We start from the raw sequence: 14673 nt of genomic DNA on the forward strand, positions 1-14673 counted from the left end.
TTCTCTATTGAAGAATTATCTTGTAGACAATGGTGATTTTAAAAAAGATTTATTTATTATTATGTATGCAGGCCAGAAGAGGGCGCCAGATCTCATTACAGATGGCTGTGAGCCACCATGTGGTTGCTGGGAACTGAACTCAGGACCTCGGGAAGAGCAGTCAGTGCTCTTAACCGCTGAGCCATCTCTCCAGCCCCAACAATGGTGATATATATCTAATCACTCTGCATATAGTTGTTACATTTAAACAAATTATTTCTAGTACAGCTTTACTAACTAAAGTACTTCTTACAGGAGGAAAGCTTTAAGTAGGTGGTACCAAAAGAGGCAGAAATGATAGGGGCAAGGTCCCTGGGGCAGAGGTAAAGAAAGCAGAGTGCAGTCAGGATTTCTGTCCCTTCGCTCTGTAGCCAGCACCGCCCAGAGTAGATGGCTTACAAACATGCCAGTCACTGAAGTACCCGATGACACTGTCTTAAAGGCTTTTCCCAATTAAATCCTAGTGTGTTTGTTTTCTTTACAGTGGGCTACCTAAACCAGACTTTGGCCATTTAACGGATCCTTTTGACACACCAGCTTTTAACAAACTATATAGAGGTTTGTGAACTTAAGGTTTAATATTGCTTGGAATAATTTTAGCATGTTTCCTAAAATTCTAGTCTGCCAATTATCTTTGAAAATGCAAACACAACAGACGTTGTGACTGTTGAAAAGTCACATTGGGCTGCCTGGGCTGCTTCATGTTTCCCCCAGATCCCCGTATTCCTTTTGTTCTGTCTTCTCCCTCCTTCTTCATTTAACCTTAAGAAAGTAAAAGTAGAAGAGAGAAAATCATTTGAAAATTATCTTTTGAAATTTCATTATACCTAATGGTATTTGTTAAATGAAGACATCCTCAGGTGTCGGAACTGGAAGGGCATCTTTAAGTCTTACTAGAAAGAGAGCCTGTTTTGGCAAATTTCCTTTGTATGTTATAGGTAAATTAACATAAATATTCAAGATTATAAAAATATATACTTACTAAATGTATATTTCTAAAAATATATATTCTTTTTAAAATTTGGCACCTGTAGAAAGTACATGATGAGTTGTTACATGATCATATTCTGATTTCCTTTCAATTTGCCAATGTGACAGCCATTTTTATGTTTCCTCTTTTTTTCTTTATTCTTTTAATCATGGAATGTCTTTTTCTTTTTTCTTTTTCCAGTTTCTTTTGGTCTTCTCTCTTCTTCTCTACCCCAGTGTCAGTCTCTCCTCGCTTCCTCTGGTCAGCGGGTGTTTTGGCACGCCCGTTTTGCTGCAGGCTTTATCCTGAGAATATTTTCTGCTGTTTCTAGCTTTGGATTTTCTATTTATAGATCCATATTCTCCAAAAATACTTTAGCCAGTACACACATTTTATCACGAGAAACAGATTCAGGAAGTCTTAAATGCAAGTGAGTTTCATCAAATCCTGCAAGCAGTGCCACTAGGGGAGGCTGAGGGCGTTTCACAGGGACCTCCTGCCTTTAGTCCTGCACCTGTCTGGCCAGAAGGGAGTCAGTCCTTGTAGCATTTCAGTTCTCGTTGTTCTTTTTCATTCTTGCTTAAAACAATTATTCAAATTAGAAAATTGGCAACTTGAAGTAACAACTACATTTTATTTAACCATCCTGTGATTGCTGGAGGATGAAATATATTGAACAAACAGTATGTTCTTATGACAGAAAATGTGATAGACAAATGCTTATACAGTTCTTCTGGCATTTTTGTTTAGTTGTTCCAATCAGAAAAATTCATGCTCTGACCATCACATGGGCACTTCCTCCTCAACAGCAACATTATAGGTAAGAGGTCAAGGGAGGTTCGCTTCGTTAAATATGGAGCTGGGGTCATAATATAGAGAAGACTGGGGTGCTTTAAGTTTGGGGTTTCTATATTTAAAACTCGGGTGTCTTATAAACTAGAATGTAACTACTAGATTATTCAAGTCTTTAGGTATTTCATGGTTTTTCTCAGTATAAAAACTAGAATTTTTTAATAATGAGTTACTTTACCTGAGTCTTTGAAATCAAATATTTGGCATTGATGTTTACATTTCTAATTATTTTTAATATTTGTAAGATGAAATATATCAATTTATGATTTATTTGTTCATAAAATGTATCTTCTGCTTATCAAAAGTGAAGGTTAAGCCAGTTAGTGGTGGTGCGTACATTTAATCCCAGCACTCAGAAAGCAGAGGCAGGCAGTTCTCTGTGAATTCAAGGCTAGGCTGGTCTGCAGAGCAAGTTCCAGGACAGCCAGGGCTACACTAAGAAACCCTGTCTTGAGAAACAAAAAACAAAAAACCCCAAAAGTGAAAAGCTGAATAGCGTTAAGTTCCAATTTACTTCTGTGAGTTAGGGACATTACATAAACTAGGTTAAAAATGTCAGTTTGTGTATGAGCAGCGCAGCCCAGGGAGTAAGTTTTTGTTTTGTTTCATTTGGGTTTTATTGGGTAAGGAACAGTCAATTCTACAAACGCTATATAATAAATAAATGCACATGAATTGATATAAATTTAGCTCATTTTTAAAAATCTATTTGTTTTGTCTTTGAGACATGATTCTCTTCATAGCCCTGGCTGACCTGCAGCTTAAATTTACAGAGACCCACCTGCCTCTGCCTCTCAAGTGCTGGGATTAAAGGTGTGCGCCACCACCGCCAGCTTATTTTTAAATTATGTATGTGTGTCTGTGTATGTGTGTGTGCGTATGGATATGCACACGAGTGCACATGCCTGTGGGGGCTAGCCGAGGGTGTTGGGTCCTCTGGAGCTGGAGTCACTGTGTGCAAGCTTTCCACCATAGGTGCTGAGAACAGAGTTCAGTCCTGTGCAAGAGCAGCACATGCCCTAAACTACGGAACCATCTCACCAGCCCATCTTACTTTTTTCTTAGGCTGCCAACAAAGCAAAGCTGTACAGGCAAACCCAGCAGAAGGAGAGGAAGCAGTGTGTATTGCTTGAGCTCAGAAAATGTTTTTGTTACATGCTAGAATATTTGAACAATCAAGCCCACTGAAATTAACAAAAGCATTATGACTCTAATGAGAAAGCAGGAAAGTGTGTATTACAAGAATAATATAGCAAAAGCAATATTTAGATTGAATATATAGTTATGAATGCCTTAAGAAATGTTGACATTGTTAAACTAATAGTAAAGGCCATTAGCTAAACCGCTCTTCTGCCATTGTCTCTGCCCAACAGTAGTAGCTCATTTTATATCCTTCAGACATTAAAACATTGAATATATTGGGGCTTGGTGGTTAAGAGCACTGCCTGCTCTTCCAGAGGACCTGAGTTTGATTCTCAGCACCCACATGGATTTGATCACTCCAGTTCCAGAGAATCTGACACCCTCTTCTGGCCACTATGAGCACTGCATGCATGGGGTACACAGGCATACATGTAAGCAAAACACCTATACACATAAAGTAAAAACTAAAAAGAATCAAATATAAAACATCTCTTATGGAGTGGGATTTCAGCACATGCTGTCACATTGACTTTTTATCCTCCTATGGAGTGTTTGAAGAAACACTGAAAGTTACAGGAGTGACAGGTTGTAGGGTTGGTTTGTTTGCTGCCATCCAGCTCTTCTGTAAGGCCTGACCCTTTATTTAACATGTCATTATCAGTCATTTTTACACCCCAGATAAGTGAATTCCCAGTAAATTAACTTTAGTGGAGAGCTCTTTTTCACAGAGAAGCAGTGTTATTAGTTTCGTTCAGATGCAAATGTTTAGTTAGCTGGGCTCATTCAGCAGCTGCTTTACTTTGTGCCTCTCTAGTACCTCATTCAATTCATATTTTAATCTCTATTGTCGAAGCTTTGAGAATTGCTTAGCAGAGTTGAAATAATACTTTGATTTTCAAGGACTTACTAAATTTTTGGTGGGCATGGTATTCAGTATCAGTAGTCCCTGTATGTTCATTATGTTATAAAAATACTACTAAATTGAAATTTGTAGCCTAATCAGATTTCCTATCCTTTTTCTCTTTTGATAAATCTTTTTTTAAGAAACATACCTTTAAATTGTAGTAGAAACAAATGGTGAAAAAATTTGAACAACATATTTTTAAATTGACTATTATATAGTAGTAACTGACTGTTGGGTGAGGTTCTGTGAGTAGTGGTGGCTAGCCGATGAAGAGGAAAAGAGAAATATACTTAAAGGAAATTGAAACTAGACTCTAGATTGTCAAACCTTTAGGGCATTTTTTTTTTTTTATCCTAGAGCTTGGTACAGTAGTGAAAGATATTGTAACAATCTGATTCTGGACACTGATTCATATATTGGGTTCTAAGATGATAATCTGTATTGCGGTAGAGGGAGCTAGGGAGCAGGGGCTCACTGGCCTGCTAGTCTAGTGTAATTGGTAAGCCCCAGGCCTATGGATGGAGACCGTAAAGCTGACACTTGAGAGTTTTCTCTGGCCTCCACATGCATGCATGCGCATATGTACCTGAGCACACACATGCATACACATACAAGAAACCTCAAAAACAAAAGTACCACCCCTTTCTCCTGCAAAAAGTGGCTTCATATGAAGTGCCTTACCATTTTCTGTCTTTATATTGTGGCTGTTAACTGATTGAGAATTTCTTGTTTACTGAATTTTTATAAGAATAATCTTAGATTCTCAAACCTGGTATATTTAAACCTTCTTTTGACTTCTGACCATTAATTTTTTTTTAAGGGTGAAGCCACTTCATTATATTTCCTGGCTGGTTGGACATGAAGGCAAAGGCAGCATTCTTTCTTACCTTAGAAAAAAGCAAGTATTCAATTGTTCATTATTTCTGTAACAATCTCTGAATAATAAATAGTAGGTTTTACTGTGCATTCCTCTGCTTTAGCTGCCATGAGGTCTAGAATTAAAACACTAATTATAGTCATAGTAATTACCTAGGTCGTTTTAAGTTATTAAAATATAGTTATATATTTTTAAGGTTTCTTAAAAGCTGTCTTTTTAGCTTGTGTTAGAAATAATTACAAGTTAAAAAAAATACGTATGGGATTAACAGTTAATGCCATAATTATATAAGAAGGTTAGATAAGTAAGTCAATTATTTAAATGCTGTGGCTCTCTAGGGTTTCCAACCCAAAAGGTGGAAAAATCATACTGAACACGTGGAGTTAAAAGTATATGCAGCCAGGCGGTGGTGGCTCATACCATTAATCCCAGCACTCGGGAGGCAGAGGCCGGTGGATCTCTGTGAGTTTGAGGCCATCCTGGTCTACAGAGTGAGTTCCAGGAAAAGCAAAGACCATCCAGAGACACCCTATCTCGAAAAATCGACTTTCCCCCACCCCCAAATGCAGCTACTTTAGTAGAGTGTGTCCTAATGCATTTCTGCAACTGTTTTATTTCTAGCCGAACAACAGAAACAGAACTTTAGAATCTGGAGCATCACCTTTAATTTCTTCTTTGTCTTTTTTTCCTGTGTACTAATTTGCAAGAAATACTATTTAAGATATCATTGTGTTCCAGAACATTCCTAGAAATTGAGAGGGCGGTTATGACTAAGAACTTTAATGACATGAGTATATATGTGAGCCTTTTAGGATGTGAGCAATGTGCTTTTTGACATGTGGCCATTCTTCTTACTGAGCTCTGTTGGACTTGGAAACTCTTCATTTTGATGTACACTCTCTGGTTTAAGTTTTTTGTTATTTTAGCCAGGAAACAATCTACTCTCTGTGCTGCTTTATTGGATAACCATGTAGAATGGCTTAAAGGCTCGAAGAACTCACTTGACATTCTGAGTTGGGTTGTATTTTATTTGTTTTAATACTTTTAGAAGATGATAACTGAAATGTTTCCTAGTAACTGTATGAAATAGTTAATTTGTGTTTTTATTTTATTTTTTTCATTAAGAATCACACTGACATCATAACTACTTGTACCATATCTATTATTAGTCTTCCCGTTAAACAGGAAAGATGACTACCCTTTTTTTTCTGGTGACTTCTAAATGTATTGTCATTCTTTGAACTCCTAAAACTGGAACTTGTAAACTTACTGTTGTCGGATGTGGTGTCACAGCCTGTAATCTCAGCTGTGGGAAGCAGAGGCAGGAGGATTACTGCAAGTCCAAGGCCAGTCAGAGCTATGTTGTCAGACTTGGTCTCAAACAAACAAAACCCCTTTAACACTTAAGTATATGTTTACACCAAAAACTCAGGTTCCAAAAATTTACAAAGAAAGCTGTTGACATTGTTAATTTAAACACTTATTAGATTAATTTTCCCAACTGTAGGTGCTGGGCTCTTGCATTGTTTGGTGGAAATGGTGAGACAGGTTTTGAGCAAAATTCTACTTACTCTGTGTTCAGCATTTCCATTACACTGACTGACGAGGGCTATGAGCATTTCTACGAGGTAAGTAATTAGATGGAGTTAATTTTCTTTTCTCTAGATATGATTTTATGCAAAGACTAATGAAATGTTCTGCTTCCAGGTTGCTCATACTGTCTTTCAGTATTTAAAAATGCTACAGAAGCTAGGCCCAGAGAAAAGGTAATAAAGTTTCTTAGAATGAAACCGAGTTGATCCAAGTACAATTTTGTTTTCAGACATGCTTTAGTGTTGGTGTTCTGGCATTTCTTGCTGTTTGCTTTATTGGCTCTGTATCTTGGTCCCTCTCCATCTGAGTGCAGACTATAATCTTTACTATTATTTAGCTAAGTCTTTTTATTTTTATGCCTCTTGTGGGTGATTGCAATGAGAAATTTTAATATATTTTCTAAAATTGTCATGTTCTCTTTCACAGAGTTTTTGAAGAGATTCAGAAAATTGAGGATAATGAATTTCATTACCAAGAACAGGTATTGGAAGGCAGATTATTTTTGCATGTTTTCTGTGAACAAGTTGAAACTGTGTGACCATTGTTCCACTCTATGGAATTTTAACTGGAATTTTAATTGTGCCTCTCAAGATAACCTTTCGTTTTAGCATTTAAGTTACAGGGCAAGCCTAGGCCCGTGACATACATCATGATGTGTGACCCGCTTTCTATCTAATCATCTATTTTGTCTATCCCTTGATAAACATTCAATGGACAGCTTGCCATGGGATTCAGTAGTTTAGGAATTCAAATATTGTAAAGATATTTTACAAGGTAATCAATAGCAATTACCATGTGTAATATTAAGAACACTTGAGCTTTGGGAGTCTAAGGAAAACGAGTTTTTCCTTGATTGAAGGTCTTCATGGACATGGTAAATTTGAATTGAAGTTGCCAAAGCCATAAGGTTTGTTTATGCTCCAGGGAATTGAAAGCACACTGGTAAGAGCTTTGTGGGGCCCAGGCAGTGGCTCCATGAGTACACTACTTGCTATTCTTGCATGAGGAGCTGAGTTTGGATCTCTGGTACCCATGTAAATAAGAATGGAGGCCTGGCAAGGTGGCACACGCCTTTCATTCCAGCACATGTGAGGCAGAGGCAGGTATGGATCTCTGAGTTTCAGACCAGCCTGGTCTCTGTAGGAAGTTCTGTCTCAAGAGGAAGACATTCAGCCTTGGCCTTTGGCAGACACATGGTTGAGTTCATCCATGTTCACATGCATGCATACATATAAATGATCTTTAGGACATTATGAAAAGTTAATAATCCTATATGTGTGTAGTATGCGGACATGCAGATGAAAGTACTGCAGAGTATTGAAGGTAAAATGTTCAGAGAAGGGGTATGTGTGCTCATATGTCTACATGCCCGTTGGAAGTGTGTTGAAGCCCGTGAGTTGCTCCTCAGAATAACGCATCGTGTCAGCTCTTAGGCTGTAGAGAAGCTGCTGACACTGCACAGGAATGGCTGGCACACCCTTCACTGCACAGGAATGGCTGGCACACCCTTACCTAGAAATCACTGGTGATGGTCTCCATTTGTTTTCCTCTCTATGTGTATCTTTTGTTTGTTGCTTTTGGTTTTTCGAGACAGGCTTCCCTTTGTAGCCTTTTAGATCTTACTCTGTAGACCAGACTGGTCTTGAAGTCATAGCGATCTGTCTGCTCTGCCTCCCAAGTGATGGAATTAAAGCCGTGTGCCACCACCAGCCAGCTCTGTGTATATTTTTTATTGGCCCATTTATAGTTGTCATCTGTATTTCATTCTCAGTGTCTTTATCACACAGGCATTCTCTTACATACCATTTCAGTCAAGTATATTGCCACAATTGGTAAAGTTAACACTGAAACAATACTGCTAATGTACAGCCCATAGAATAGTGTCTTTAAGTATGTAAAAGTACAGTTTACAAAAGAATATAGAAATAAAATGCTCAGAATAGTAAAATAGTAACGTGTGTCTTTCTTGTGTAGGAAGATCCATTGGAATTTCTAGTGATTATCAGAGTTGTGCAGCAGTGACAATACATGCCATTTTAAATACCTTTAACAACCGTGTTGTGGTTTCTGTTGCTGGTAGTCATAGACATTGCTCATATTACCGTGTATACTGCTGATAATGATACTTTTTTTAAATTTATCTTTACATGGTACTGGGGATAGAACTTGCATGTTAGAGAGGTATTCTACCACTAAGCCTCTGATTGTTATACTGAAAAAATTAGAGATTAATAAAAATATGTAATTTCTTCCCAGCCAAATTTTGTTCACTGATTTTGTTCACTGACATAAGGGCTCTATATTCAAGAGCTCTGATTTATAGCCAGTCAAACCTCCTGAAAAATTTAGGTTTTTTTTTTATGATTACCAAAGTCTGTTCTCTCAATGTATACTATAGATGGAAGTTTCTGTCCCTCCTGGTCCCCCAGCCATTTAGTCCCAAATAAACATACAGAGTCTTATAGTAATTATAAACTGTTTTTCTTAACTCAGAATGAATCCACAGCCTCTCATTTCTTGTGGAAATAAAAGCAGAACCTTTTCCCCAAAATAACATATCTTTTGACTTAAATTTTGAAGATATTTTTAAAATATGTAGGTTGGTTTAATCCAGTAACATTTATAATCAAATATCTTTTGCAGCTGTTGCTGCTTCCTCAGCAGTCAAACAATTCAAAGACAATTAAAGGAGCTGTGCCTCTGCTTGCTTCTAGCAAACAGAGCCCACCCAAGAAAATACTGATACAAAAAAAAAAAGAATCTGTGCTTGACTCTCTTCTTTTGTGAATAAAATCCCTTTCCCAGCTCTCTGAGGTTTTATGTGGATGTAGTTGTTGAACGTTGGGTGCCATTTCTAGAAGGAAGTTTATGTCCTGACTGGTCCTGCCTGCAGCTGTTCAGTCCCAAATAAACATACAGATACTTCTATTAATTATAAACTGTTTGGCCTATTGCTCAGGCTCGTTACGAACTAGCTCTCACAACTTAAATTAACCCATAATTCTTATCTTTGTTTAGACATGTGGCTTGGTACCTTGTCTCAGTAAGGGTTTCTCGTCTTGCTTCCTCTGCGTCTGGCTGGTGACTGACTCTCTGCCTTTCCTCTTCCCAGAATTCTAGACTGGTCACCCCACTTATGCTTCCTGCCTGGCTACTGGTCAATCAGTGTTTTGTTAAACCAATAGAGTGACAAATCTTTACAGTGTACAAGAGCATCATTCCACAGCAGGAAACCATAAATAGTGGAGATATAAGTTCATGAGGAAGGTTGCAGAAACTCCAGTTAATGTTGACTCCTCCGTATATGTTTTCTATCCTTGAAGCCATCCAAAACTGAAATCAAAGTCTTACTCTATGAAACAGAATGGCTACAGTGTCTCACCTGAGCTCTTAAAGAACCCTGTAGGCACTCTTCCCTGTACATAGATTGATTGTTAGAGTTGGTACCCACACATCTTGTCCAGCCACTTAACTGGGAGTGTGTTTTTCCATCAGCTGTGGTGGCAAACACAGGAGTCAGAATCACAAGTGGAGGTATCAGAGTGAGCATCTGTGTACTACAGCTGTAGGTGATACCCAGATTTCTATATTCTATATGATTAAGAATATCAAGCTGGTCGGTGGTGGTGCATGCTTTTAATCCCAGTTCGGGAGGCAGGCTGACCTCTGTGAGTTTGAGGCCAGCCTTGGCTACAAGAGCTAGTTCCAGGACAGGCTCCAAAGCTTCAGGGAAGCCCTGTCTTGAAAAACCAAAAAAACAAAAACAAACAAACAAAAAACAAAACAAAAAACTTTTCCCCCTTGTCCCTCTAGTTAGTTAGTCGTTATCAGGGTACCCCAACATAAACAATGACATCTTCCTGTGTCGTAGCTCCTCGTCCCTTTCTCCTGCATCTTTGTATACCTTGACTTTAAGATGTGAGTTCGAGAATCTTAGGTGAAAACCCAAGCAAATGTGCAACGAGAACAAATCAGAAAAGCCAGTTTTGCTACATGAATTGCTGAACGACTTGAAGTATGCCGAGTTATTTCTCTTTTGGAGTTTGTACATTTCTATTTTAAGTAAAACTGTTTCCTCTTCAAACTTTTCATCTGACTTTTGTCAATGAAGGCAGATAGGAATGCCTTTTTCAAAGTAATATTTTTAAAGAAAAAAATTTAAGTTTTGTTAAGTATGCTTCATAAGTCAGATGTTTGAAATAGAGCTATATAATTTTTTGTTTGTTTGTTTTTCGAGACAGGGTTTCTCTGTAGCTTTGGTGCCTGTCCTGGAACTAGCTCTTGTAGACCAGGCTGGCCTTAAACTCCCAGAGATCCTCCTGCCTCTGCCTCCTGAGTGCTGAGATTAAAGGCATGCGCCACTACCGCCTGGCATAAATTTTTAATTATTTGTTGTGTGTATGCCATACTATACATCAGGAAGCCAGAAGACAGTTTGTAGGAATTGGACAGTTTCTGTCAAGTGGGAATTGAACTTAGGTCATTAGGCTTGGTGGCACATTCTTTTACCTGCTCAGCTGTCTTATTGTCTCCGAGAACTGTCTTTTTAAAGACTATTTTTGTAGACAGGAAAATAGGACCAATAATGTAGCAGTTTATTGAAGTGAGTTTATGAAATGGAAAGTTTATAGAAGACAAAACAGTTAAAGGATGTAGATTAGCATGTGTTAGAGAAGCTGTGGATGAGTCTGAGTCCTCAGGCATATCTAGGAGTGGAAGATGTCACAGCTGCTTTGAACAAGTTGTCAGTTTCCTTAAAAACTAAACAGTTAACATTTGACCTCACCAGCTAGCTACGACTCTTAGGGCTATACCCAAGAGAATTGAAACATACCCACAAACTTATGTACAAAGGCTCAAATCAGCTTCATTTATTATAGCCCCAAAGTAAAAATAACTTCATAAAGCATTGAATAAACATATAGTATAATAAATGAATAAATAGTATTCTTGTCATGAAATATTATTCAGCCATAAAGGAGTGATTTATATTACCTTTGAAATGACATACTTAATGAAAGAAACCAGAACACTAAGGGGTAAATAAAGTCAACACTAGCGGTTGAATAGAGTTGACACTCTTCACCTGGAATGGTACAAGTGAAGTTAGCGTGAGAGAACACAGATGTAGTGGTGGGGCCGAGGGCAGCGAGTCTCGTGATCTTGGGGAGTGTAATGATGGAACAGCTTTGTAAATATAAAAACTATTGGATCATAGACTTTAAAAGGGTAGATTTTGTGGTTTATGGATTACAGCTTCCAACATTAAATCTAAAATTATAACTAAGAATATGCATGTGCATATTTTCCTTTGTGGTGTTAGAGATTGAACACCTTGTCTTGCCATACTGTGGTAAGTGCTCTGCCACTGTGATACAGCTGGCTTATCTGTTTGTTTTACCAATACCTAGTCTATTGCTTTTGCATCACAGGTCAGCTTTTAGGTAGAGGCAGTTTGTCAGTGCAAATGCTTTTTAATTGCTCAGATTTCTACATGGTGGTCAGAGCAGTTGCATTACAAGGAAGATGCTGGTAAAAAAAATAACTTACTAAGAATTTAACACAGGGCTGGAGAGATGGCTCAGAGGTTAAGAGTAATGGCTGCTCTTCTAGAGGCCTTCAGTTCAGTTCCCAGCAACCATATGGTGTCTCACCGCCTTGTATAATAAAATCTGCTGTCCTCTTCTGGTGTATAGGCATACATAATAAACAAACAAATAAATGTTAAAAGAAATAAAAAGGTAAAACAGAGCCAGGCCTGAGGACATGAACCTTGTATTCCCAACTACTCTGGAGGCTGTGGCAGGAGGATTCTAGTTCAAGGCCTGCCTGGGCTACTGAGTGAGTCAGAGGCTATCCTGGGCAACTTAGTGCACCTCTGTCTCAAAGTAAAGTAAAAACAGAGTTTGCGTATGTATTAGTTACTTTTTTTTATTGCTGTGATAAAACACCAGGATGAAGACAACTTATAAAACTGAACATTTAATTGGCTTGTGGTTCCAGAGGGTTAGAGTCCATGATGCCACATGAATGGCAGCAGGACCCTCTGCGAGCTCGTACAGGAGGTAGAGACTGCACCGGGAATGGTAGGAGGCATTGAGGCGTACAGCCCACCCTCAGTAACACGCCTCCCTTTCCAACAGGCCACAGCTCCTAATCCTCAAATAGTTCCAGCTGGGGACCAAGTATTCAAACACGAGCTTGTGGGGGGCATTCTCATTCAGACAACCACAGTGTGTTTGGGTGTGCAGTAAATACTTGAAGTGATTGCTCTTTATTCCTGGAACGTTATTTCTACTTTACAAACCAGAGAACTGGTCATTTTTTCACTTTTAAATTGAGATAACATATTGACTAATATATAACTTCTTTGTAGGGACTTTATACAATACAATAATAAATGTCCATTTTTGAGTACAGTGTGATTTTACTACATATACAATGCTTAATGCTCAGATCAGAGTAATTGGCATATTTGTTACTAAAACATTTATATATATTTAGGGAATATTTAAATTATTATTTTTCTGGTTATTTCAAAATATTTGTTGTTACCCATAGCTATCCTTCTGCTCTGCAGAACAGTGCCACTGCCCCGTCCTGTGGGGCCTGTGCCTGGCGGCTGCCTCTCCAGCCTCTGCCTGTTCTGTTGATACTCACTCTTTTACTTTTCTGCTTGTCCCTGCTCTTATCTAGTGACACATTGCAGTTTGACTCAGTCTTACAAGGTTTCTCTGTATAGCTTTGGAGCCTGTCCTGGGACTCACTCTGTAGACCAGGCTGGCCTCTAACTCACAGAGATCCGCCTGTCTCTGCCTCCCGAGTGCTGGGATTAATTAAAGGTGTGTGCCATCATCATGTGGCGAGTTTGATTCATCTTACGAGTAGTTTTTCACTAGTGGTACTTCAGTGTTGAGTCTGGTCTTTACTGACATAGCAGTCATGTGCCCATGAAGAGGCTGGTGTGACTGGAGCGGAGGAGGTTAGGTTGGTCTTGGGCTCAGGGTGGCACTTTGCAGGTGCAGCTTACTGGCACAGCAGCGTGGGCTTGCTCTCCTGGAGTCCTGAGCACCCTCTTCCAGTGACGTGGTGTCCTGTGAGAGTCACTCAGCTGCTGCTGTCTCACATGTGTGTGCTGTGAGGACTAGGGCAGCAGTGCGGCTCTCGTCTGAATCGCTAACGATTGTACCTCCTTACAGACAGATCCGGTGGAGTACGTGGAGAACATGTGTGAAAACATGCAGCTGTACCCACTGCAGGACTTCCTCACCGGAGACCAGCTTCTGTTCCAGTACAAGCCAGACGTAAGCAGCAGTCCTGTTTAGAACTTGCTTTAGGAAGGAGGAGAGTGCAAAACTGTAGTGTAAGAACTGAGAGAATGGAGAGAATGTGCTCAGTTTAGTCAGAATCTTTGTTCAAACAGAAGACTAATGAGTGCTTTCTCACGACTGGTACACAAGACCTTCTTTTCTGGTTTTTTGGAAACAGTCTCATGTGTCCTAGGCTGGCCTCACACTTGTTTTGTAATGAAGGTGACCTTGAACTCCTGATCCTTCTGCTTCTCCCAGGTGCTGTGAATGCAGGCGTGCATCACCATGCCAAGTTCATGTGGGAGCAGCTATCAGACCCAGGGCCTCTTGCATGCTAGGCAAGCACTCATATGATGAGCTACATCCCCAACCCCATTTGTTCATCTTTTTATATAAAGGATGAAAATCAAAAATTATTATACAACATTTGTAAATTTTCGAGTGCTGAGACACTTAAAATAGTTAAGACAGTTTCTAAGATTTATGTAGTTTGGTTCTGTGCATTCTTTTTTTTTAAAAAAAATTCCCCAACCTACTTGTAATTGGACAATTAATTTAGCTAGGTGTGGTGGCACATGCCTTTAATCCCAGCACTCGGGAGGCAGAGGCAGAGGCAGACGGATTTCTGTGAGTTCGAGGCCAGCCTGGTCTACAGACTAAGTTCCAGGACAGGAACCAAAGCTATACAGAGAAACCCTGTCCCAAAGAAAAACAAGCAAAGGAAAAGGGGAAAAAAAAGAAGAAGAAGAAGAGAGAAAGAAAGAAATTACTTATAGACCGGGTCTGATGGCACAAGCCTATAATTATAACTGTTTGGGAGACTGGGCTGGAGGATCTCAAGCTCAAGTCTGCCTGAGCTGCAGATTAAGATCCTGATTCAAAATAAAAGGTTGAAAAATGCTTTGGGATGTATCTCAGTGGAGGAGAGTTTGCCTAGCATGCTTGCACAAGGTTCTAGGTTTAATCTCCAGGGCTACAAGGGATT

General features: G+C 39.1%; 1 protein-coding gene across 2 annotated transcripts in view; it reads left to right on the plus strand.

Moving 5' to 3' along the window:
- Positions 1-14673, plus strand: part of Nrdc (nardilysin convertase) — a 71356-nt gene that overhangs the window by 38327 nt on the left and 18356 nt on the right. For both annotated transcript variants that reach the window (XM_005353563.3, XM_005353565.3), the window contains 7 exons: positions 524-597; positions 1760-1829; positions 4729-4806; positions 6293-6413; positions 6493-6551; positions 6805-6859; positions 13578-13682. In XM_005353563.3, the coding sequence (XP_005353620.1) occupies positions 524-597; positions 1760-1829; positions 4729-4806; positions 6293-6413; positions 6493-6551; positions 6805-6859; positions 13578-13682 (562 nt within the window). The remainder of the gene's footprint in view (positions 1-523; positions 598-1759; positions 1830-4728; positions 4807-6292; positions 6414-6492; positions 6552-6804; positions 6860-13577; positions 13683-14673) is intronic.

This window comes from Microtus ochrogaster, chromosome 10 (genome assembly GCF_000317375.1).
Source record: "Microtus ochrogaster isolate Prairie Vole_2 chromosome 10, MicOch1.0, whole genome shotgun sequence".
In the NCBI taxonomy this organism is placed as follows: domain Eukaryota; kingdom Metazoa; phylum Chordata; class Mammalia; order Rodentia; family Cricetidae; genus Microtus; species Microtus ochrogaster.